The sequence below is a fragment of the Oryctolagus cuniculus genome, chromosome 16 (genome assembly GCF_051225735.1).
Source record: "Oryctolagus cuniculus isolate XC-2025 breed Fujian yellow rabbit chromosome 16, ASM5122573v1, whole genome shotgun sequence".
NCBI classification, from domain to species: Eukaryota; Metazoa; Chordata; class Mammalia; order Lagomorpha; family Leporidae; genus Oryctolagus; species Oryctolagus cuniculus.
This window is the reverse complement of record NC_142882.1, coordinates 26,294,123-26,321,359: the sequence shown is the minus strand read 5'-3', so window position 1 is coordinate 26,321,359 and position 27,237 is coordinate 26,294,123. Positions and strand designations below refer to the sequence as shown.

Below are 27,237 nucleotides of genomic sequence, written 5' to 3'. Positions count from 1 at the left end.
GAATGTACATCAGGTTTATATAAATCAAGCAATGACATTGTCAATTGGAAGGGATAAAAACACACATTTTCTGTAAAAATGAGAGCCACCTGTAGGAGCAGGGAATAATACAACAATAAAAGGTTATAAAAATTATAGTAAAGTTAAATTAATACAAAAGTGCACTACAGGGGCCAGTGCTGTGTCACAGCAGGTTATCGCCCTGACCTGAAGTACCGGCATTTCATATGGGTGCTGGCTCAAGACCCGGCTGCTCCACTTGCAATCAAGCTCTCTGCTATGGCCTGGGAAATAGTAGAAGGCCCAAGTCCTTGGGCCCCTGCACCTTACATGGGAGATCCGGTGGAAGCTCCTGGCTTTGTATCAGCACAGTTCTGGCCGTTGTGACCAATTGGAGAGTGAACCATTGGATGGAAGATCTCCCTCTCTCACTTCCTCTATCTTTCTGTGTAACTCTTTCAAATAAATTAAATCTTTTTTTTAAAAAAAAGTGTACTACATTTATGCTCCTGCTTCTCTGTTGCAATGGGTACCACCTGGACAGACTTCATTGCATGTTCTTGTCTCAAGGCAATTAGGAATAGAATGAAGACATGTAGAATAGGGGGATCATGAATGAAAAAGGTATTATACACTCAGTAATACAGGAAAATTCAGATGAGTGTTGCAACTTATAGTGTTTGAGGTTGTCCCTTTAAAGAATGAGGGTGATGTGTGGGACAACATCTACTTGCATATTCAAATAGACCTTGGATAGTGGAGTCTAATCCAGATGTGCACACAGATAAGTTCAAATTTCTCATGGGTATATAGGTCACCACAAACGCATTCCTTTGTGCTGCACACAACACTTATTATCCAGGGTCAGGGTACACTATTATGGCTGGAACATGTGTCACTTCATATGCCTATGATTTGCACTACAATAATGTGGGGAAAGAATCCTGGGTGGCCAACAAAGCAGCTATAAACAAATAACTTTGTAATTGATGAAGATGGTATTCCAAATAACTGTTGCAATAACTGTTACTCAACTTTGAAATATTTATTAACAAAATTTACACAAGAGAGCACAGTTCAATTCATATACTTGATCCCACTCTCAATGAGAAACCAAAACTGCAGGTTGTATAAGAGAAAAATGTCTGAAGAACGGTTAACCACTCTCTGTCACAATTCATCATGAAAACTGCCCAATACCTACTAAGGTGTGATTCCACCAAAGAATTCTTCCAGACAAATTATATTTCAGGGACTTCTCTCTGTAATCTTGCTATGTTTTGTGGAAGGTCACCTAATAATAAAGGTATTTCCCATTACAATACAGTCATAGGCTTTTTTCTTTCTGTGAGTTGTCAGGTAACCATTGAGAGATGATGTATGGTACCTGACTTTCCTATGCATGTATGTTTTCTCATTTCTGAGTCTCTTCATGTGAATTGATTAATGGCAGAAGAATTTTTCACATTCATTAAATTGACATTTTACTATTTGAATTCTCTTGTTTGTTGATGTTTAATTTCTTGTTTTTTAAGATTTTTATTTATTTATTTGACAGGTAGAGTTACAGACAGTGAGAGAGACAGAAAGGTCTTCCTTCTGTGGGTTCACTCCTCAAATGGCTGCAATGGCCAGAGCTGCACTAATCCAAAGCCAGGAGCCAGGTGCTTCTTCCTGGTCTCCCATGTGGGTGCAGAGGCCCAAGCACTTAGCCCATCTTCTACTGCTTTCTCAGGCCACAACATACAGCTGGACTGGAAGAGGGGCAGCTGGGATAAGAACTGGCACCCATATGGGATGTCAGCATTGCGGGGGGAGGATTAACCTACTGCTCTACGGTGCCAGCCTGATGTTTAATTTCTGGCTATGGTTTGTTCAAATCTACTGCATTGGAAGGATATCACCTTTTTTGAGTTGCATATTTATTCAAGCCTGAATTCCATGGAAATATACTTCCACATTCATTACACTCCTAAGAAACCCCTTATGTGAATTCTCTGATGTATAATGATCGATTTCTGACAAATGGCTTTTTGTCACACTAATAATATTTCTGAACTTCTTCATTTTTTAATGATTTACTTTATTTATTTGAAAGACAGTTACAGAGAGACAGAGAAGCATAAAGAGGTCTTCCATCCACTGGTTCACTCCCCAGATGGATGCAATGGCTGGAGCTACAGAGATCCAAAGCCAGGAGTCAGGAGCTTCTTCTGGATTTCCCACCTGGGTGCAGGGCCATCTTCTACCACTTTCCCAGGCCATAGCAGAGAGCTGGATCAGAAGAGGAGCAGTTGAGACTAGAACCAGTGCCCACATGGCATGCTGGCACTTCAGGCCAGGGTTTAACCTACTGTGCCACAGCGCTGGTCCCCAACTTTCTTCCTTATGGGATTTCCATTAAAAGGCTCTGTCACATGGTTATGTTGATTTTGGAAAAAGTCCTTCACATTCATTATATTCAAGTTCTCTCCCTCGTTTGAACTGCATGTGTTATGAGGTATTCCTTCTGAAAAAAGTCTTTCTCACATTTATTACAAGATTTCCACCATGTACTAAATTCTCTGCTGTTATATTATGTGATTTTGGCAGTTTCCAACACTCATTCCATTCATAAGGTTTCTCCCCGATGTGAATTCTGATGTTTTATGAGGTGTTACTTGAGGATAAAAGCTTTTCCATATGCATTATATCCAAAGGGTTTTCCCCCATATGAATTAGATGATGTGCAATGAGGGCTGAATTATGGGAAAAAGCTTTCCAAGTCATTATGTTCAAAAGATTTCTCTTCATGTGAATTTTCTGATGCATTCTGAGATGTGACTTATTCCCAAGAAATTTTCTACAGTCATTGCATTCATGAAGTTTCTCCCTGGTGTGAAGTCTCTGGTGTGATATGAGCTATGATTTATAACATATGATTTATGAAGGCTTTTCCACACTCATTAGATTCATAAGGTTTATGCCCTGTGTGAATTCTGTTTGATATGAGGTATAATTTATAGAAAAATGCTTTTCTGCAGTCATTACATTTATAAGATTATTTCTCTGGGTGAATCCTCTGATGCGTTTGGAGTTGGAACCAAAAGTTTTTCCACAGTCATTATACTCGTGAAGTTTCAACACTGTGTGCATTCTCTGGTGCATTATGAGGTTTGACTTTTGTCCAAAGGGTTTTCCAGTCATTAAATTCATAAGGTTTCTGCCCTGTGTGAATTCTCTGATGCACGATGAGGGTTGACTTATGGCTAAATGCTTTTCCACAGTTATTCCATTCATGAGTTTTATACCCTGTGTTAATTCTCTTCTATGATATGAGGTTTGTTTTTGTCCAAAGGCTTTTCCACAGTAATTACACTCATGAGGTTTCTCCCCTGTGTGAATTCTCTGATGTTTCCAAAGGACTGACTTTTATCAAGAGGCTTTCCCCTGGTCATTACATTCATGGGTCTCCTCTGTGTGAATTCTTCAGTGTGATATGAGGTGTGACTTTCATAAAAAGTTTTTGCCACAGTCATTACATTCATGAGGTTTCTGCCCTGTGTGAATTCACTGATGTATGAGGAGGTCTGACTTTCATCCAACGGCTTTCCCATAGTCATTATATTCATAGGGCTTCTGATCTGTGTGAATTTGCTAATGGTTTATGAGGTGTGACTTTCGTGTAAAGGCTTTTCCACAGTAATTACATTCATGAGGTTTCTGCCCTGTGTGAATTTGCTGGTGTATCATGAGTTCTGACTTTTGCCCAAAGGCTTTTCCACAGTCATTACATTTATGAGGTTTCTCCCCTGTGTGAATTCGCTGGTGTATCATGAGTTCTGACTTTTGTGTAAAGGCTTTTCCACAGTCATTACATTCATGAGGTTTCTCCCCTGAGTGAATTCTCTGGTGCATTATGAGGTTTGACTTTTGCCCAAAGGCTTTTCCACAGTCATTACATTTATGAGGTTTCTCCCCTGTGTGAATTCGCTGATGTATGATGAGGTTTGACTTTCGTCCAAAGGCTTTTCCACACTCATTACATTTATGAGGTTTCTCCCCTCTGTGAATTCGCTGGTGCATTATGAGGTTTGACTTTTGTCCAAAGGCTTTTCCACACTCATTACATTTATGAGGTTTCTCCCCTGTGTGAATTCGCTGGTGTTTGATGAGGGCTGACTTTTGCCCAAAGGCTTTTCCACACTCATTACATTTATGAGGTTTCTCCCCTGTGTGAATTCGCTGGTGTATGATGAGGTCTGACTTTTGCACAAAGGCTTTTCCACAGTCATTACATTTATGAGGTTTCTCTCCTGTGTGAATTCTCTGGTGCATTATAAGGTTTGACTTTTGTCCAAAGGCTTTTCCACAGTCATTACATTCATAGGGTCTCTCCCCTGTGTGAATTCTCTGGTGTACTATGAGGACTGACTTCCACAGAAAGCCTTTTCCACAATGAAGGCATTTATAAAGTTTCTCCCCTCTGTGAATTCTCTGATGGTTTATGACTTGTGACTTTTGTGTAAAGGCTTTTCCGCAGTCATTAAATTCAAGAAGTTTCTCTCCTGTGTGAATTTGCTGATGATTTATGTAGTGTGACTTTTGTGTAAAGGCTTTTCCACTGTCATTACATTCATGAGACTTCTCCCCTGTGTGAATATGCTGATGTTTCCTGAGGACTGACTTTTGTCCAAAAGCTTTTCTACAGTCATTACATTCATAAGGTGAATTAAAACTGAGTGATTTTCCACAAGGTTTACATGTGTAGCATTTTCCCCTTGTATTTATTCTCTGATTTATTGCAGGATGTGACTGGTGAATGACAGGTTCAACATACCTAATGTACTTATAAATTTTCTCTCTTGTGTGGGTTTGTTGGTGCATATTGAGGCCAAAATTTTCATGTTTAGCTTTTTCTATTTGAGTTGCTTTTCCAAAAGTGACAGTTGATTTATTATAGTTTTCTGCCATATGAATCCTCTCAGATTTATAAAACATCTTTCTTGTGCAGACGTTTGCTTGTCCAGTGGGTCCAAATGGCTGCTTCATGATGTGAATATTGTCATGCTGACCAAGAGGCTCACAGAACTGGAGAGAATTTCCGGGTATCTTGGTGTTATCAAATTTCTCTCCAGCCTGTAGTTGATCAGGCCCACTGGGGGGATACACATTGTGACATTTACTGCATTCCTCAGGCTTCAATCCTGTATAGGTTCCTTTTTTAATAATCAGTGTTGGAATATGGCTTGAATTTAAACTAAGTGTTTTTCTTAATTCAACTCTCTTGAGAGCTGATGTCTTATTATTTTTCATAAAATCCTGATTCAGATTTTTGTCATGACTTTCCTGGTTGATCCTAATCAGGTCATCCCTTTCCATGACCACTGAAATGAGGAAAAAGCAATCATGTTACTGAATCACATGTAACTATTTCTCCTGGCATACTCATGCAAAGGGAATGAAGTTACTTGTTATCCAAGCAGCATAATATTTTCACAAAATCAGTATGAGGTACTTATTTATGACCATTATATGGCTTTTCTCCTTAATAAATTAATACATTAAATTGTACCATGAGGTTTCCCAATGTTGAAATATGATTCTTTTTACTATGAGAATTTTTCAAGGATAGTAGAATTTCATTTGTGTTATGATGTGTGTGATCCCTGCATCTCAAAACAGTGTCAGTTTCAGCCCTGGCTACTCTGCTTTCAGTACAGCTCTCTACCCATGTAAACAGGGAGGAAGTAGATAATGGTTCATGTGCCTGGGAACCTGTGAGACACCAGGAAAGACTAGATGAATTCTAGAGTTTTGGCTTCAGACTAGTTAGACCTAAGTGTTGCAGGCATCTGGGAAGTGAGCTAAGAGAGGACCTCTTTCTCTCTCTTTCTCCTCTCACTATCACTCTGCCTTTCACAAAGATGAAATAACTATAAAGTATTCTAAAGAATGGACAAATGTTTAATAAAGATATTCACCCACTACCTAGCAACCATTTTCCCTGTCCTTTTTCTCCAGTTTATTTTTATAAAAACTGTGTGTTTTGTGCTTCTCTGATATTTCAAATATAAACATGAAAAAGTTTTACTGATCACTTACTTGTAGGTGGAGAAGAGTGAAATGTTCCTGTACTTTCAGCAAGACAACATTTAAGGAGTATGATTGGAATCTATGATTGTCTTACTTTCAGTCTTCCCAGGTAAACATCATTTGTGGGATTTTTCAAATGAAAAAATACTTTGTCTCTACTCTAGGACAGCTTCCCCAAATTCCTAAGGACACCCAACACCTTCAGCTTCTCAGAAGTACAACAGGTAGAGAAAAGTCACAATATACCACTGTGGTTAAACACTTCCAATCAGTTTGAAGAATGTGTTTCTGCAAACTGGGATGTGCTCATCTTCTTTAAAAGCGTTTTCTAGCTCATTCTGAAATCATCAGTGCTGGTTACCTCCTCTAAATTCTTTCTATAAACATTCCTGTGTGATAATTTGAATTTCTGGAGGCTTTTGATCAATTGCCTCCTATTTGCACAGAAAGATTCATTTCCTATGCATTTCTCATCTTTTTGTTTGCATATTTTTCAATGATACTGAAAAATAGGAGAGAAATCATACTTCAAACTCCACCCTTAAAGAAATCTGAACCACTCAACATAGACCCACGAGGCTACTTGACCTGGGTCTCAAAATCTCATTACTTTCTTGGTTAGTCTAGGATCACTTATTTTCATGTTTTATATAAATTCATGCTTAGTTTATGATTTCTTTTTTCAAAGATTTACTTTATTTATTTGAAAGCTAGAATTATAGAGAGAGGTAGAGACAGAGATAAGTGGTTCACTCTCCATATGGACACAACAACCAATACTGGGCCAAGATGAAGTTAGGAGCCAGGAGTGTCTTTCTTGTCTCCCACATAGGTACAGGGAACCAAGGACTTGGGCCAACCTCTGCTCCTTTCTCAGGTGCATTAGCAGAGAGCTGGATTAGAAGAGGACCAGCTGGGACTTGAACTGGCACCCATATGCAATGCTAGTGCTGCAGGCTGGAGCTTTAACACACTGCAGCACAGTGTCATTCCTAGCTTCATAATTTCTGAGGTCACAGCACAGAGGCTTACTCATGACCATCTTTTTTGAAAGATTTATTTATTTATTTGAAAGTCAGAGTTACACAGAGAGAGGAGAGGCAAAGAGAGAGTACGGTCTTCCATCCAATGGTTCACTCCCCAATTGGCCTCAATAGCCAGAATTGTGCTGATCTGAAGCCAGGAGCCAGTAGCTTCTTCTGGGTCTCCCTTGGGTGCAGGGGTCCAAGGACTTGGACCATCTTCTACTGCTTTCCCAGGTCATAGCAGAGAGCTGGATTGGAAGTGGAGCAACTGGGTCTTGAACTGGTGCCCATATGGGATGCCAGCACTTCAGGCCAGGGTGTTAACTCGTTGCACCACAGCACCAGCCCCATGACCATATTTTAGCATTTACTCATTTACTTACTTGAGAGTCAGAGACAGAATGAGAGATAAAGAAAGACTGAACAGAGGTTTGCCAGCTATAAGCTCACTCCTCAAATGTTTCCAACAAACTATAATTTTCTTATTTATTTGAGAGGCAAGAGACTAAGAGAGAGAGTTCACATTTATTGATTCCGTCCTGAGAAAGTTCTATTCCTGGGCAAAATCATGAGTGGGTACTCAATTTGAGCAATGAGTTAGAAATAAGTTTCTGGGGGCCAGCGTTGTAGCATAGCAGGTAAAGCCACCACCTGCATTGCCAACATCACTTATGGGCACCAGTTCAAGTCCTAGCTGATCCACATCTGATCCAGCACTCTGCTATGGCCTGGGAAAGCAGTAGAAAATGGCCCATGTCCTTGGACCCCTGTACCCATGTAGGAGACCTGGAAGAAACTCCTGGCTCCTGGCTTTGGATCAGTGCAGCTCCAGCCATGACAGCCAATTGGGAAGTGAACCAGTGGATGGAAAACCTCTCTCTCTCCCTCTCCTTCTTCTCTCTCTGACTTTCAAATAAATAAATAAATCTTTAAAAAAAAAGAAACATTAATCTTAAAAACAAGTTTCTGTACATTGCCTAATTAACAAGCACTGAAGGAACTAATAAGTGCATGAAGGAAAAGGTATGAAAGTTTAGAGAAGGACAAGTTAGAATTTGGGGAATTATCAAACCTAGATAAAAGCCTTAGTAACATCAGAAAATGACTGGATTTTTTTTATTCAAAGAACATCTTCACTAAGAACAAAAGTTAGCAAGACACTGGTATCACTAAATACTCTAGAATGCCTGTGTCTGATGCACAAAACCAGCTGTCATCAGGAGTAAGGCTTGAGAAAAATTCATGGAAAGAGCACCAGTCACCATCTGCACAATTTCTGCCTTGGTCTCCCTCTCTCTTATGTGCAGACTGACCTGGAAGGCTCTGATTCAGGCATTCTTCCACTATCCATGGCTCTGCTCCTTGCTCCAACTTGAAGATCAAGTCAGGTTTGGTAATGCAGTGCCCTATTAATGGAAACATGTAAGACTTTGTGAAATCACTATCTTGGGTTATTTAAAGGACTACAGCTTGGTCCAGGAGCTATGCAACAAATGTTCCAATTTGAATCTTTTATTAGAGGGTAGATATTCAGATCATTCCTGGACTCCAATTCTACACCAGCCCAATATTAAACATTATAAAGTGTTCCCTTATTTGTCAAATAGCAAGAAAATGTTATCACTGGGTATGTGATGGGTGTTACTCACCCGAGGAGAACAGGCTGCTGTAGGTCTCCAGCATCACATCTCTGTACAGGATTTTCTGAGCATTGTTCATTTTCTGCCATTCCTCCCAAGTAAAGTACACAGCCAGGTCTTCAAATGCTATCATCACCTGTAATATTACATTTCCAGTCAACATATTAATTCTGTCACAAAATAAACACCGACAGTTGTGTGTGGATACAAAGGAAAAAAGAAAGGATATGGTTTCTCATTAGACTTGTTGAGTGTTTAGAAATCCACACAGAAGCATTCAATAGAGTCAAACCCATGATCTACAGGCTGTGAGAAATGCCTAAGCTGGAGGGAAACAAGAGGTTCAAATCACAAAGGCCACATCTGTCAGGGGGAATTGCACAGCAGGCTAACAGAGGGGCAATATTGACTCTTGAATGGGCAGGGTTAAGGAGAAGTATGTAGAAGCATTGAGGAAAAAAGGCAAGAAAATATCAGTGAAACTATGATGGGAATGAACAGAAGATAATTTCCAGGAAAACACCATGCCTATCATTTCCAATATGTCAGAGAAGAAATACATTAAAAGACAGGGCAGACATTAAGCTTAGTGTTTCTGGTGCTACCTCAGAGTGTCTATGTTTGATTTCCAATGCCAGCGGCAGTTTTTAGCTCACAGATAATGCAGACCTGGGGAAGCAGTTGTGATGTCACCAATGAAGGAGGCCTAGATTCCATTTCTTAATTCTGGCTTCAGTCCTGCCCCAACTATGTTTGGTATGGTTATCTAGGGAGTGAATTAATGTGTCAAAGCTCTCTATCTCTCAGTCCATCAACTTCTTTCTCTATCAAGCTAATAAATATTTTTAAGTAAGAGAGAAAATACAGGTAAGACAAAGAATACAAATTAGCTTTTGCCCTAGTCTATGATTATTCTACTGATAAACAATTGAAATAACATTATACCTAATTAAAGTGAAAGCAATGGTGGCCAGCTCCATGGCTCACTAGCTTAATCCTCTGCCTTGCGGCACTGGCACACCGGGTTCTAGTCCCGGTTGAGGTGCCGGATTCTTTCCCAGTTACCCCTCTTCCAGGCTAGCTCTCTGCTGTGGCCCGGGAGTGCAGTGGAGGATCGCCCAAGTACTTGGGCCCTGCACCCCATGGGAGACCAGGAGAAGCACCTGGCTCCTGCCTTCAGATCAGCGTGGTGCGCCTGCCACAGCGTGCCAGACATGGCGGCCATTGGAGGGTGAACCAATGGAAAAAAGGAAGACCTTTCTGTCTCTCTCTCTCACTGTCCACTCTGCCTGTCAAAAAAAAAAAAAAAAGAAAGAAAGCAAGCAATGGAATTACTTGCCCAAAACATTCAAATGATAAACATTTGAAATAACATTATACATAATTAAGGTGAAAGCAATGGAATTATTTGCCCAAAAAGAGAACCTGGGAATGTCTGCAGTACAATCTGCACTTGTGACTCACTGATAAAAATGCTTAGAGATTTGTTTAAGAACCTGCAATAGTCATCAGAATTGTGATGCAGCAGCCTAAGCCTCCACCATCACTGCTGGCATGCCATGTAAACAGAGGATTTGAGTCCTGGCTGCTCCACTTCCAATCCAGTTCCCTGCTAATCTGACTGAAAGAGAAGTGAAAATGGCCTGAGTATTTGGACCCTTCCACCAATATGGGAGACCTAGATGGAGTTCCAGGCTGCTGGCTGTGGCCTGGTCCAGTCCCAGCCATTGCAGGCATTTGGGGAAGGAAACAGTAGATAGAAGATATCTCCTTCTGTCTCCCTGTCTCTCCCAATCTCTGTAAGTCTGCCTTTCAATGAAATAATCTTAAAAAATAAATGAGCCTCTAGTAGATTCTCTTCTCCACACATTCCTTATCCTATTCCCAAATCCAATTAAGCTTCTCAAAGGTATTAAGGACTCCATTACTCTAAAAATTCAAAAACAAACTTAACTGATTTGTGCTTTAGCACTCGGTAACTCTTCCTCTTGCAGAATGCTAAGTGTTAACTTCATAGATAGCACTAAAACACTGCTCAGTACATCATCTATGTGACAATAAAGACTGATTCAGACCACATGACCCCAAAAATGTAGCATATTGTGCTTAGTTTCAACTCAATTCGTGTAACAAATATATATTTTGCTATAGCAACAGAAAAACAAGAGACCAAACTGCATTATTAAAGATGACGGTAATGTTTCACAATCATGCCAAATTCATCATTCATTTCTGCATATTTCATGAGAACAAATTTTATGTCTATTTTTCTATTTAAAAAATTTTTTAAGATTTATTTATTTATTTGAAAGGAAGAGTTACAGAGAGAGGGGTGGGTCTTCCATCTGCTGGTTCAGTCCCCAATTGGCTGCAGTGGCTGGAGCTGCACCAATCTGAAGCCAGGAACCAGGAGCTTCCTCTGGGTCTCCCACATGGGTGAAGGGGCACAAGGACCTGGGCCATCTTCCACTGTTTCCCAGGCCATAGTAGAGAGCTGGAGCAGAAGTGGGGCAGCCGATTGCAAACTGTTGCCCATATGGGATGCCGATACTTCAGACCAGGGCATTAACCCACTGAGCCACAGAGCCAGCCCTGTATTTTTCCATTTTAATTAACTAGTATACTGGGACCAGCACTGTGGCATAGCAGGTAAAGCACTATCTGCAGTGCTGGCATCCCATATTGGTGCCAGTTCAAGTCCCAGTGGCTTTGCTTCCAATTCAGCTCTCTGCTATGGCCTGGAAAAGCAGTAGAAGATGACCTAAATCCTTGGGTCCCTGTACCCATGTGGGACACCCAGAAGAAGCTCTTCACTTCTAGCTTTGGATCAGTGCAACTTCGGCCATTGTGGCAAACTGGGGGGTGAACCAGTGGATGGAAGACTCTCTCTCTCCCTCTGCTTCTCTGTAACTCTGACTTTCAAACAAATAAAAAAAAAATCTTAAAAAAAAACTAGCATTAAACACCTAAAATGAGTACTGCCAAGCTGGGGAATAATTTGAGAAGAAAAAACACTTACAAGTGATATATTAATTTTCCTTCCTCCTAGAATCATGTGGAGGGCCTAGAATCATACCTGGGAGAGAAGGTGAATGGCAGGAGTTCAAAGAAAACTCAGGAGGCCAACACTGTGGCATAACGGGTAAAGTTGCTGCCTGCAGTGCCAGCATTCCATATGGGGGCTGGTTCAAATCCTTCCTGCTGAATGTACAATCTAGCTCCCTGCTATGTCCTGAGAAAGCAGTGGAACATGGTCCAAGACCTTGGGCCACTACACCTGCATGGGAGACCCAGAAGCTCTTGGGTCTTGGCTTTGGATCAGCTCAGCTTTTGGCCTTTGCAGTAATTTGGAGGGTGAGACAGCAGATAGAAGGCTTTCTTTCTCTCTCTCACTGCAACTCTTTCAATAAATAAATGAAACTTTAAAAAAACCCTCTAGTTTCCTTCTGCACTGAACAGTGGGAAAAAAGAATATGATAGAATGAATAAAGAATAAGAGGGATAACATATTAAGCTGCTCATCAACAGTCAGGATGAGGGCTGGGCTGGCGCACCGTGCTGATCTGAAGCCAGGAACCAAGTGCTTCTCCTGGTCTCCCATGCGGGTGCAGGGCTCAAGGTCTTGGGCCATTCTCCACTGCACTCCTGGGCCACAGCAGAGAGCTGGACTGGAAGAGGAGCAACTGGGACAGAATCTGGCACCCAAACCTGGACTAGAACCTGGGGTGCCAGCACCTCAGGCAGAGGATTAGCCTATTGAGCCATGGTGCCGGCCCTGATTTGCAATTCTGACCCCATGTTATGGGCTGCACTCAGCTGGGCAGTTCCTGTGATCACTCCAGGAGCATAAATGAGAGTTTAGTCACTTGGAGAACTTATTGAGGCTTCACTTAAGTGTCTTGGGTTTGTGGTGAATCTTGGCTACATATTATCATTTTTTTGACAGGCAGAGTTAGTGAGAGAGAAAGGTCTTCCTTCTGTTGGTTCATCCCTAAATGGCCGCTATGGCTAGCATGCTGTGCCAATCCAAAGCCAGGGCCACATGCTTCCTCCTGATCTCCCATGTGTGTGCAGGGGCCCAAGCACTTGGGTCATCCTCCACTGCCTTCCCAGGCCACAGCAGAGAGCTGGACTGGAAGAGGAGCAGCCAGAACACAACCAGCACCCCAACTGGGACTAGAACCTGGAGTACTGGTGCCACAAGCGGAAGATTAGCCTAGTGAGCTGCAACGCCAGCCTACATACTATCTCTTCAACAGGCAGGTCCCAGGGTTTTTCAGAAGATAACAACTGTCAGAAAAAGAAAATCTGAAAAGGCAAATACTTTAGAAATTGTCTATTTCTGGTGCTGGTTCTGTGGCATACCAGGTAAGGCCACCACCTGCAGTGCCAGCATCCCATAGGGTGTCAGTTCAAGATTCGGCTGCTCCACTTCCGATCCAGCTCTTTGCTATGGCCTGGGAAAACAGTAGAAGATGGTGACCCATTCTTTCCACTGGGATCTCACTCGTGGAGATCTTTCATTTAGGTTTTTTTTTCCCCCCCAGAGTGTCTTGACTTTCCATGCCTGAAATACTCTCATGGGCATTTCAGCCAGATCCGCATGCCTTAAGGGCTGATTATGAAGCCAGAGTGCTGTTAGGACATTTGCCATTCTATGGGTCTGCTGTGTATCTCACTTCCCATGTTGGATCATTCTCTCCCTTTTTGATTCTATCAGCTAGTATTTGCAGTGTCAGCTAGTATTTGCAGACACTATTCTTGTTTATGTGATCCCTTTGGTTCTTAGTCCTATCATTACGATCAATTGTGAACAGAAATTGATCACTGGGACTAGTGAGATGGCATTGGTACATGCCACTTCGATGGGATTGAATTCGAATCCCCTGGTTTGTTTCTAACTCTACTGTTTGAGGTAAGTCAGCTTGAGCATGTCCCGAATTGCACATCTCTTCCCTCTCTTATTCCCGCTCTTATATTTAACAGCAATCACTTTTCAGTTAAGTTTCAGCACTTAAGAAGAATTGTGTATTGATTACAGTATTCAACCAAAAGTATTAAGTAGAACAAACAAAAAAAATACTAAGAGGGCCACAGCACACCTGCCGCAGCAGCCACTGGGGAGTGAACCAACAGAATTTCTCTCTCTCTCTCACTGTCCACTCTGCCTGTCAAAAAATAAATAAATAAAAGAACTGCAAATCAAATGGCTATTTGTTAAGCCATTGTGTTTTCTGATTTGTCTTACTTCAAATGCTGATACATATCAGTAAGTATGGCAGAAAGTTGAATTACATGCAAACTACAATGCATACAACTTCAAAATTTCATTTAGAAGTTGCATTAAAACAAGGCCAGCATTGTCGCATAGCAAGTAAACCTGCTGTCTGCAATGCAAGCCCCCCATATGAGCACTGGTTCATGTTCTGGCTGTTCTGCTTTTGATCTAGCTTCCTGCTGATGGCCTGAGCAAAGCAATGAAAGATGATCCACATACTTGGGCAAATGCTACCAATGTGGGAAATCCAGATGAAGATCTTGGTTCCTGGCCTCATTCTGTCCCAGCCCTGCTCAATGAGGCCATCTCTGACATGAAAAAGCAGAGGGAAGATCTCTCTGGGTCTCTCCTCTATATACAATATTTACAAATAAATTTTTTAAAAGCTTAGTAAAAAGCTCCTATAAACACAATCTTTGCCTATCAGTTAGAACTTAGGAAAGCTGCTGACACTAAAAAAAAATTCCTGGGATTCATACAAATAAATTATCTGGAGATCATATGGTTGTGCTTCACATTTCGGCTTATATATGGTCATTGTGTTCTTTTGGTTTATATTTTAATAAGCTTATTATTGCATGAAATTTAGTTTAATATAATTTTACTATTTCAGAAAGCAGGATAAAGGTTCAGAGTAGTTTTCTGTAGCTGCATGTATACTGCATATTGTTCAAGAAGAAATTACTGAAAGGGGGAAAATTTTTATGATATGCTTTTTGGTTTTTTTAAAGATTTATTTATTTATTTGAAAGTCAAAGTTACACAGAGAGAGGAGAGGCACAGAGAGAGAAAGAGAGAGAGAGAGAGAGAGGTCTCCCATCCAATGGCTCACTCCGCAAATGGCTGCAGTGGCTGGAGCTGCACCAATCCAAAGCCAGGAGCTTCTTCCAGGTCTCCCACATGAGTGCAAGGACCCAAGTACTTCAGCCATATTCTACTGCTTTCCCAGGCCATAGCAGAAGTGGAACATCCAAGTCTTGAGCCCATGCCCATATGGGATGTGGGTGCTTCAGGACAGGGCATTATCCCACTGTGCCACAGCACCGGCCTCATGATATGCTTTTTGAAGTCACACACTCCAAACATAGCATTAGTAGCAAAAGGGAAGACATGCTCAGGAAAATTTTCTAAAGCAATACTATGTGAATTGGTGACTGTGGGGAGCAAACCGGACTAGACTGAGTGTGGGGAGCAAACCGGACTAGACTGAGTTACTGGAATTAAGACTTATTCTATGCATCTGCTCTCCCACAATATGGCGCTGGGAGAGAAGTAAACAGTTTCCGCACAGCTGCCTCCAGTTCAACCAATAAACTGTAGGACTTGCTCCTGATTGGAGAGCAGCGTACTCGGCGTGTGGGCAGCCAAGTTGGGATTGGCGGAGGAGGACTATAAAGGGGGAGAGAGACGGCATGCACCAGGGAACATCTAAGGGGAACATCTAGCTGAAGGAACACCTGTGCAGCCCCCGAGAAAGCCGGCCGGCGGTGTGCTGCTCCCCTGCGGAAGTGGGGAATGTGGCCAGGGGGAACTGCCCTTCCACGGAGGTGGAAGGGATAGTAGCCAACCCGGAAAGAACCAGCAGCAAACCCGGGGAGGGCTGAGCAGACAGAAAGAACAGCGCAGGGTCCAGTGTCGTTCCTCCACGAAGAGGGGGAGCGACATAATGGTGCCGTGACTTGGATATGAAGCCTAGGCAGGGCTTAGTGTCATTCCTCCATGAAGAGGGGGAGCGACATAATGGTGCTGTGACTCGGATAGGAAACCTAGGACGGATAGCAAACTTAGGAGGGAAGAAACGGGAAGAACTGGGAAAATATCGGAGAGAGAGACTAGCAAACAGCCTAGGGAAAATATCGGAGAGAGAGACTAGCAAACAGCCTAGGGAAAAGCCGGATGAAAAAGGTGCCGGAAGAAGCTATTGAAAGCCTAGGCATAGACTCAGATACGGACTACAGGGGGAAGCTGGGAGAAATCTCTAAGGTCGAAAGCGAAAGTGAAAGCTAGAACAAACAGACTCGGACGCGGACTGTGGGGAGAGGCCAGGAGAAATGAGGGAGGAATATTGTTGGAAGAAAACTTAGGGAAACATACCAGGTAGAGAAAAGTGTTAGGGAAATTGAAGCCGCGGGGGGCAGGCCGAGGCGGAAACGAAAGCCACTTTGGGATTCTCAAGTTAGCCCGGGAATAGGGGGCGAAAAGTTGAAACCAGAAGCTGAAACGTAAGCCAGATTGGGATCCGTCTGATTAGCCCGGGGAGCAAAGGACGGGAAGTCAAATCGTGGGGCGGAGACGTAAGCTGGGTTGAATTCGCCAGGCTAGCCCGGGGAACTTGGATTGAATGCTAGTGGCGGAGATGCAAGCTACGCTGTGTGACTCGCGGAAGCCGCCGCGTGCAGAGAGCACGGGGCATGAATAGATAGGGAACGCGGGGCTGGCGCGAGGCCGTGGTTCAGACGCGAAAGGGCTAGTGAGTAACCGCGGAGTGTGCGCGCAAAGCCGAGCCACGCAGATGAGAGAGGCGCGGGCTGAAGCGGCTCAGAGCCGGCGAGGCGCCGAGAAGTAGCCTCGGGGTGGAGCCTGCCGGCAGGGCGAGGCGCCGGGAAGCCGCGGGGATAAGAGAAACAGAAGTTTAGAAGTAAAATGAGAGAAATAGGAATGCTGGAAGATAGAAGTAAAATGGGAGAAATAGGAATGCCCGGAGATAGAGAAATAGAGAAATAGAAAGGCCCCCCCTCAACATGGCAATGAGAAAGCTTGGATTCGGTCTGCCCGATTAGTGAGGCGATGAGCACCTGCGGCGGCTAGCAGCTTATGCGCCGCAGGTCACTGAAGACAGGCACGAATTAACATCAGAAAGGCCTCCCCACAATACTGCAATTAGAAGGCTTGGATTCGGTCTGCCTGATTAGGGAGGCGTGAGCACCTGCGGGCGGCTAGCAGCTTATGCGCCGCAGGTCACCGAAGACAGGCACGTTATCAACACCAATAAGTCACCCCACAGCATGGCAATGAGAAAGCTTGGATTCGGTCTGCCTGATTAGTAAGGCGGTAAGCGCCAGCAGGCGGCTCGACCAAAGTATGAGCCGCAGGTCACCGAACACAGGCACGCATCAGCGCCTAAAAACCTCCTTACAACATGGCGAAGAGAGGACCCGGATTCGGTTTGCCTGATTGATAGGACTTGTAAGAACCTGTGGCAACTCTAGCAAGTAGAGCAGAGTGTGTGCCGCGGGACACCGAAGACAGGCGCGTATCAACGCCAAAAATAAAAAGAAAGGGGGATCTGTGGGGAGCAAACCGGACTAGACTGAGTGTGGGGAGCAAACTGGACTAGACTGAGTTACTGGAATTAAGACTTATTCTATGCATCTGCTCTCCCACAATATGGCGCTGGGAGAGAAGTAAACAGCTTCTGCACAGCTGCCTCCAGTTCAACCAATAAACTGTAGGACTTGCTCCTGATTGGAGAGCAGCGTACTCGGCGTGTGGGCAGCCAAGTTGGGATTGGCGGAGGAGGACTATAAAGGAGGAGAGAGACGGCATGCACCAGGGAACATCTAAGGGGAACATCTAGCTGAAGGAACACCTGTGCAGCCCCCGAGAAAGCCGGCCGGCGGTGTGCCGCTCCCCTGCGGAAGTGGGGAATGTGGCCAGGGGGAACTGCCCTTCCACGGAGGTGGAAGGGATAGTAGCCAACCCGGAAAGAACCAGCAGCAAACCCGGGGAGGGCCGAGCAGACAGAAAGAACAGTGCAGGGTCCAGTGTCGTTCCTCCACGAAGAGGGGGAGCGACAGTGACAATTTCTGAAATGGATCTGAAAAATAAATGTTTTTTAATTAAGTGTGGCAAAGTGGAGCACATTAGACAGAAGTTAGGGTGCCAGGTATTTACAAATCATGTGACACTACACAAAGCACTTTTCTCCTGAAATACAATATGTTTCATCTTTTTTACAAAGATCCTGGCAAAACTTCCTTGAGCTACCAGGGAGGACTATTAGAATACAGGGGGAAGGAGTCCTCCAAGATGGTGGAATAGGGAGGGAGCACACTGATAATCCAGGAAAAGATAGTTTAATAAAAGTGGAGATACTGTAGTTTCAGGGAAGAGTTATGGAAAAAACTTCAGAGGAAACTCTTCCAGAAGTAGTGGGACACGGTGAACCTATGTGGAGGACACAGGTGCCCACGGCTCAGGACCCCAGCTGCCAAGTCTATGCACCAGCTCTGGAAAGGGAGGTGAGGTGAAACCTCAGTAGCCTGAGACACTGGTGGGGAATCAGCAGGAAGAGCCTAGAGGGAATGAGGCTTGAAGCCCCATGGGGGAAAGTCCACCAGTCTAACTAGAGGAGAGAAAAAAATAAATAAAATAACATAAAATAAAATAAAATAAAATAAAATAAAAGGGACCAGTACGGACATGATTCTTTTTCTCACTCACCTTACAAAGGTGAGCAAGACAAAGAGCAGGCACCATTCTGGATATACATAAAAGCTATGCCACCTCAGGGCTGTGCCTGCCCTAAGCCAAACAGAAAAACCTGACTCTGGTGGGGAGAAATAACAGGAGGTTAGGACCTAGTGAATGTGTGGAGCTTATGAACTGAGACTGTGAAAAATAATAACAAAGATGAGGGTGTGTGGGAGAACTCATGGAGTGCCTGAGACGTGAGTACTCTCGGGAGATGCCACAAACTTGGTAAACTTGGCAACCTTATGAGAGATTGCAGGGAAATGTGAGCTTACACTGAGGACTGCACAGATCCTTTGGGTGGTCCTTGTGACAGAGCAGACAAATATTATACCCACAGGGGCCAGAGCTCAGACAATGACTGTCTTCAATTGCACTCATCTGTGTGGAATTACTTCCCTTCTGAATTAAAAAAAAAAGGAGAAAAGAGAATATTTAGCATGCCTAACCTGGGTGTGTCACCATTAACCCTGAAGAACCGAACAGAGCTCTGTGGCCACACCCATCACAAGCCTCTAAGGATCCATCAAAAGCAGACAGTCCACTTAATCTAGAGTCAATGTATAAGAGAAAAACAACCACAGCAAAAAAAAAAAAAATAGAGATAGAAACCAAAGAATATCTTCACAATGCCAAGCAATGAATGAAGATACTGAGGAAACAAGAAAAAAGAAGACATCATAACACCCCCAAATGAACAAGACACCCTAATTCAAGACTATGAAGATGATGAGATAGAAGAAACGCAAGATACGGATTCAAAAAATTTATGAAAACAACATTTAGAAGTTCTCAAAAACAAATTCTTGAACTACAGAAATCCTTAATGGACATTTTCTCTCTCATGAAAATGAAATCTTAGGGAGGAAATAAAATGAAATGAAAAACTAGTAGAACATGAAACTGTGATAGTGATGAGAAATCATAATGAAATGAAGAATTCAATAGATCAAAGGACAAACACATTAGAGAGCCTTAAAAGCAGAATGAGTGAAGCAGAAGAGAAAATTCCGGACTTCGAAGACAGAGCACAAGAAAGTATACAGTCAAACCAAAGAAAAGAAGAGGAAATTAGAAATCTAACAAATATTGCTGGGAATCTACAGGATACTATTAAAAAAAAAAACAACAACATTTGCATTCTAGGAGTTCCTGAAGGCATGGAGAGAGAGAAAGGATTAGAAGGCCTTTTCAGTGAGATACATGCAGAAAACTTCCCAGGTTTGGAGAAGAACACAGACATCCTAGTACAGGAAGCTCATAGAACTCCTAGTAAATATGACCAGAAGTGATCCTCATCACAACACGTTGTAATCAAACTCACCACAGTGAAATACAAAGAAAAGATCCTAAAATGTGCAAGAGAGAAATGTCAGATTACTCTCAGAGGATCTCCAATTAGACTCACAGCAGACTTCTCATCAGAAACCCTACAGGATAGCAGGGAATGGCAAGATATAGCCCAAGTACTAAGAGAGAAAAACTTCCAGCCCAGAATATTACATCCTGCAAAGCTCACATTTGTGAATGAAGGTGAAATAAAGACCTTTCATAGCAAACAGAAATTGAAAGAAATTGTCATCACTTGTCCAGCCCTGCAAAAGATGTTTAAGATGTGATACACACAGAAACACAGAAACACAGCCATCAATATGAAAGAAGGTAAAGGAAGAAAACCTCACAGTAAAAGATCATAGGAAGTTCAAAGCACATATTAGAAAATATCTTTGGCAAATGGCAGGGCAAAGTTACTACTTATCAGTAGTCACATTGAACGTTAATGGCCTCAACTGTCCAGTTAAAAGACAGGCTGGCTGAGTGGATTAAGGAACAAAACCCATCTATTTGCTGCTTAAAGAAACACATCTTTCCAACAAAGATGCATGCAGACTGAAAGTGGAAGGTTTGAAAAAGATATTCCATGCTAACAGAAATGAAAAAAGAGCTGGTGTAGCCATTGTAATATCAGATAAAATAAACTTTAACAAAAAACTGTTAAGAGAGACAAAGAGGGGCTTTATATAATGATAAGGGATCAATTCAACAGGAAGATGTAACTATTATAAATATGTATGCACCTTATTATAGGGCACTGGTTTATTTAAAAATTTGTTATGGGACTTAAAGGGAGACTTAGACCCCAATACAATAGTACAGGGGACTTCAGTACTCCACTCTCAGAAACAGACAGATAAACTGTACAGAAGATCAAAAAGGAAACAGCATATTTAATTGGCACTATAGCCCAAATGGATCTAACAGATATCTACAGAACTTTTCATCCTACAGTTCCAGAATACACATTTTTCTCAGCAGTGCATGGAGCCTACTCTAGGACTGACCACATACTAGGCCATAAAGCAAGTCTAAGCAAATTCAAAAGAATTAGAATCATACCATGCAGCTTCTCAGACCATAGAGGAATGAAGTTGGAAATTAGCAACTCAGGAATGCCTAGAGCATATGCAAACACATGGAGACTGAACAACATGCTCCTGAATGAACAATGGGTCATAGAAGAAATCAAAAGAGAAATCAGAAACTTTCTGGAAGTAAATGAGGAGAGAACAACACAACATACCAAAACTTATGGGATACAGCAAAAGCAGTGTTAAGAGGAAAGTTTATATCAACGGGTGCCTACATCAAGAAATTTGAAAGGAACCAAATAAATGAGCTTTCAATGCATCTGCAGGATCTAGAAAAACTGCAGCAAACCAGACCCAAAACTAATAGCAGAAGAGAAATCATTAAAATCAGAGAAGAAATGAATAGCATTGAATCAAAAAAAAAATTACAAAAAATCAGCCAAATGAGGAGGAGCTGGTTTTCTGAAAAAATAAACAAAATTGACACCCCATTGGCCCAACTAACTAAAAATGAAGGGAAAAGACCCAAATCAATAAAATCAGAAATGAAAAGGGAAATGTAACAACAGACACCACAGAAATAATAAGAATCATCAGAAATTACTACAAGGACTGGTATGCCAGCAAACAGGAAAATCTATCAGAAATGGATAGATTCATGGGCACATGTAACCTACATTAATTGAACCAGGAAGACATCGAAAACCTAAACAGACCCATAACTGAGACAGAAATTGAAACAGTAATAAAGGCCCTCCCAACAAAGAAAAGCCCAGGACCAGATGGATTCACTGCTGAATTCTACCAGACATTTAAAGAAGAACTGACTCCAATTCTTCTCAAACTACTCAGAACAATAGAAAAAGAGGGAATCCTCCCAAATTCTTTCTATGAAGCCAGCATCACCTTAATTCCTAAGCCGGAAAAAGATGCAGCACTGAAAGAGAATTACAGACCAATATCCCTGATCAACATAGACACAAAAATCCTCAATAAAATTCTGGCCAATAGAATGCAACAACACATCAGAAAGATCATCCACCCATACCAGGTGGGATTCAGCCCTGGTATGCAGGGATGATTCAGTGTTTGCAAATCAATCAGTGTGAGACACCACATTAACAGATTGCCGAAGAAAAACCATACGATTATCTCAAAAGATGCAGAGTAAGCATTTGATAAATACAATACCCTTTCATGATGAAAACTCCAAGCAAACTGGTTATATGAGGAAAATTCCTCAATACAATCAAAGTAATTTATGAAAAACCCATGGCCAGCATCCTATTGAATGGGGAAAAGTTGAAAGCATTTCCACTGAGATGTAGCACCAGACAGGGATGCCCACTCTCACCACTGCTATTCAATATAGTTTGAAAGTTTTAGCCAGAGCCCTTAGGCAAGAAAAAGAAATTAAATGGATACACATTGGGAAGGAAGAAGTCAAACTATCCCTCTTTGCAGATGATATGGTTCTTTATTAAGGGGATCCAAAGAACTCTACTGAGAGACTATTGGAACTCATAGAAGAGTTTGGCAAAGTAGCATGATATAAAATCAATGCACAGAAATCAACAGCCTTTGTATACACAGGCAATGCCACAGCTGAGAATGAACTGGTAAGATCAATCCCATTCAAAATAGCCACAAAAACAATCAAATACCTTGGAATAAACTTAACCAAGGACATTAAAGATCTCTACGATGAGAATTACAAAACCTTACAGGAACAAATAGAAGAGGATACCAAAAAATGGAAAAATCTTCCATGCTCATGGATTGGAAGAATTAATATCATCAAAATGTCCATACTTCCGAAAGCAATTTATAGATTCAATGCAATACCAATCAAAATACTGAAGACATTCTTCTCAGATTTGGAAAAAATTATGCTGAAATTCAAATGGAGACACAGGAGACCTTGAATAGCTAAAGCAATCTTGTACAACAAAAACAAAGCTGGAGGCATTACAATACCAGATTTCAGGACCTGTCTTAATTATTACAAAAGTGGAAAATGTGTTTTGCTCAAAGCTTTTCCAACAGCTCCTCAGTCTAGTTTGCCTTCACTTTGAAAAGATACTTTTTCTAGGGTATACATGAGCATTGACTTTGCCATCAAACATAATTTTTGCAAAGAATTTAACTGTACCCAGCTTTTATCAGGAGAGCAAGAAGTCATCACATTGATGACTTCCTCCCTGAATGAGACTATTTGACCTGCCTTTGAAGAACATACAATGCTAATGCCTTTTAGTCCTTCCTGGGTTTTGGTGCAATGCATGCCTCCTTTAAAAAATTATTTGTCATGGATGCTACAAATCAGCCCAGCTTATATGGCCCCCCTTCCAATGAAAAGTGCTAAAATCAGTCAAATTGAATTCTGTAGGCACTCTCATTAGTGCTCTCAGTGACTTCTTCACTTGTGGAGCTCATACGCCTTCTAAATTCTTTGGATCAGTTATGATATCCATTACTTCTCAAGGGCTGTGATGCAAGGAATAGCCTCTCTTGGAACCTTGCTATGTGCCAGTTAAATTAAATTTTGGCTATTAACAGTGCTATACTGGAAAAACAGTCACCTACACACCTTGAGCCTGTGATTCTCCAAACCTTGTTGTCTAGTAGGACTTTGGCCATGGATATAGAACAGTAAAACAAGAGAATGGCTACTATGGCCTCCTTAATATATGATGGACCCAAACTTGACATACTCCATTTGGCAAAGGGGATGGCTTCCAATGTCTACTGTCTACATCCAGATGCCAGGGTACTGCAGGAGGTCACTATTCTAACAATAAAATAGAAAAACCATTTAAGTTCAGCTGGACACCATTCTGCTGACTGTTGATCTCATTACTGTTAATCGGAATGCCTTCACTGGTGACAAAGCAGAGACCCAAAGTAGTCACAGCCATTATCTGCTAACAAAAGCTTAAACCAAGAGTTATGGATTAATATCTATTATAACACAATATCTCAGAACCCATCTAGTCCATGCGTTGAGAGTTGGAAGCTGTTATAGTTTGCCCATCCATAAATAGGATGCTAATTGTGCCAGATGGGTTCTATATCCTTGTACTGCAAGGAAGATGTCATAGATATTGATGATCCAAACTTATCCAGCTCCCTGCTAATGTGTCTGGGAAAGCAGCAAAGGCTTGCCCAAATGCTTGGGCCCCTGAACCCATGTGATATCTGGAAGAAGCTCCTATCTTATGAGATCAGCCTGGTCTAGCCCCAGTCATTGTAGCCATTCTGGAGGAGAACAAAGCAGAGAGATCAGTGTCTCCCTTTCTCACTCTAACACTACCTTTCAAATATATAAATAAATCTTTTAAAATGTAATCATTTCAATAGATTCCTCAGTGCTCAGTCATGATGACTTTTACTGTCTTAAGGACATTTTCATTTCTTTTTTTATTTATTTTATTTTTTTTAACTTTTATATAATGAATATAAATTTCCAAAGGATTACAATGGCTTCCCCCATATCTTCCCTCCCACCCACAACCCTCCCATCCCCCGCTCCCTCTCCCCTTCCATTCACATCAAGATTCATTTTCGATTCTCTTTATATACAGAAGATCAGTTTAGCATATATTAAGTAAATATTTCAACCGTTTGCACCCACATAGAAACACAAAGTGAAAAATACTGTTTGAGTACTAGTTACAGCATTAAATCTCAATGTACAGCACACTAAGGACAGAGATCCTACATGAGGAGTAAGTGCACGGTGACTCCTGTTGTTGACTTAACAATTTGACACTCTTGTTTATGGCATCAGTAATCACCCTAGGCTCTAGTCATGAGTTGCCAAGGCTATGGAAGCCTTTTGAGTTCACTGACTCTGATCATATTTAGACAAGATCATAGTCAAAGTGGAAGTTCTCTCCTCCCTTCAGAGAAAAGTACCTCCTTCTTTGATGACCTGTTCTTTCAAATGGGATCTCACTCGTGGAGATCTTTCATTTTTTTTTTTTTGACAGAGTGTCTTGGCTTTCCATGCCTGAAATACTCTCACAGGCTTTTCAGCCATATCTGAATGCCTTAAGGGCTGATTCTGAGGCCAGAGTGCTGTTTAGGACATCCGCCATTCTATGAGTCTGCTGTGTATCCCACTTCCCATGTTGGAATATTCTTGCCTTTTAATTCTATCAACTAGTACAGACCTTTGACTCTTAATCCTATCATTAGTCATAAAAATTCTGCTCTAAGCAAGACACACATAAAGCCAAGCTCATCCCTTTCTCAACAAAAATTTAATGCTAACTGCATATTTAGGAGTGTTCTATTGCATTGAATTACAGTACTTTTCTATATCTTATTTTTTCACCTTTTATTTATTTGAAAGGTCAAATTATAGACAGTGAGAGGAAGAGACAGAGATAAAAGTCTTCCATCTGCTGGTTCACTCCCCAAATGGCTCTCACAGATGGAGCTGCACTGGTCTGAAACCAGGAGCCAGGAGCTTCTTCTCTGTCCTCCCTTGGGTAAAGGGGCCTAAGTACTTGAGCCATCTTCTACTATTTTCCCAGTCCATAGCTGAGAGCTTGATCAGAAGATTAGCAGCTGGGGCTAGAACTGGTGCCCATATGGGGTGCCAGTGCCACAGTACCATCCCCTCTACATCTTATAAACACATCTTATCTGTAAGAAGAAAACTGAAAAGTGAGTCAAGTATATCACAAATTATGTTAGAAATTATCTCTAATTTAAAAAAAGAAAAACCCTAAAATAGAAATGGTTCATTTTGGCAATCTGCACAAATAACCTGTGTCCTATTACTTTTCCAGATTTGTTCTGGCCTTCCTGCCTTCCCTTGTTCCTCATACCCTTTCAATATCACTGCCTCTCTGTCCCTGCAGTTCTCTCCCTTTCAAACCAGTCTTGTAGACTGTCAATCATTATTGCAAAATGTTTTGTAGGAAGGGCCTGAATGGCCTTCTAATATCCCTTAAACATATATTTCCATAAAACAGGCAATAGAGGGGCTGGTACTGTGTCCTAGCAGGAAAAGCTGCTGCCTGCATTGCTGGCATCCCTTATGGGTGCTGCTTTGAGTCTCGGCTGCTCCATTTCTGATCCAGCTCTCTTCTAAGGTCTGGGGAAGCAGTAGAAGATGACCCAAGTCTGTGGGCCCCTGAACCCATGTGGGATAACTGGAAGAGGCTCCCAGCTCTTGGCTTCAGTTTGGGGTAGCTCCAGCCATTGCAGCCATCTGGGGAGTAAACCAGAAGATGGAAGACCTTTCTCCCTCTCTCTCTGCCTCTGCATCTCTCTAACTCCAAGAAAATAAAACAAAATAAATAATAATAATAATAAATAAAAATAATTTTAAAAACAGACAGTAGAGCATAGTGGGAAAGCCATTGCCTGTGATGCTGCTATTCCATATTGTGCATGAGTTCTTGTCCCAGTTGCTCTATTTCTGATCCAGCTCCTTCATGCGCCTAGGAAAACCGCAAAGGATGGTGCTTGTGCTCCTACTCCCACATGGGAAATGTGGAAGAAGATACTGGCTCCTGACTTTAATCCAGCTCCAACCCCAGCTGTTGTGGCCATTAGGGGTGTGAAATAGTGGATAAATGATTTACATCTCTCTCTCTCTCTAGCTCTCTCTCTAACTCTGCCTTTCAAATAAATAAATATTTTTAATTTTTTAAAAAAATTAACAAATGGCCCTAAATATTCTGACTCATCTTGACATGTAACAGGAGCCAAGAAAGTTGCTGCTGACTTTATGTAGTGCCTCCTCAATCCATTCTATAAGAAAAAAATATTTATTTCTTTTGCTATCCAAACATTCAAATCCAAAAGAAATAATACTACCCAGTACAGCTCTGTTTAAGGCTGCTCCTGCACTGAGGAAAAGTAAAGGAGCAAGGGGCCCAAACCCTGTGTGGCAGGGTGACAGTCCCCTCCCCACTTTGCATCTGAGTTTCTGATTAGAGAGGGAGACAAAGGCAACTCCAGATACTGCAGTGGTACACAAACAGCCTCAATCACAGACACGCCTTGTGTGTGTGCAACAGAAGGAGAGCACAGAGCACTATGTAAGGGAGGAATACATTGAACACAAAAGAAAAAGGTGTGAATGGAGATAGCTAAGAATTTCCCCACTCTGCTAATCATGATCTCAAAGATGTCCAGGCCAGAATTCCATTTCACTTTGGAAAACCCACTCCATAAACTTTTCTCCACCTAGGTGTATTCTTCTGTGAGGAATCTGTCTTCCTGTGAGAGATGGCACCACCACAAACTGAAAACCAGTCAAAAAGCAGAGTTATGGCTTTAATTCTCAAAGGTGAATGGACAACCACATCTATGAATTCTGCCTTAAAAAATAAGCTTCCTTCTACTCTAGAAATCTG

General features: G+C 41.9%; 1 protein-coding gene across 3 annotated transcripts in view; it reads right to left on the bottom strand.

Moving 5' to 3' along the window:
• Positions 1–680: 680 nt before the first annotated feature.
• LOC127485783 (uncharacterized) overlaps positions 681–27,237 on the bottom strand; it is a 33,447-nt gene continuing 6,890 nt past the window's right edge. Inside the window, exons 2-4 of one of the 3 annotated variants that reach the window (XM_089316576.1) lie at positions 8,750–8,876; positions 8,414–8,506; positions 681–5,366 (exon numbers count right to left, since the gene is read on the bottom strand). In XM_089316576.1, coding sequence (XP_089172702.1) covers positions 3,637–5,366; positions 8,414–8,506; positions 8,750–8,873 — 1,947 coding nt within the window. In that variant the 5' untranslated portion in view covers positions 8,874–8,876 and the 3' untranslated portion in view covers positions 681–3,636. The remainder of the gene's footprint in view (positions 5,367–8,413; positions 8,507–8,749; positions 8,877–27,237) is intronic. The other 2 variants (XM_089316574.1, XM_089316575.1) reach the window with 2 other exon arrangements.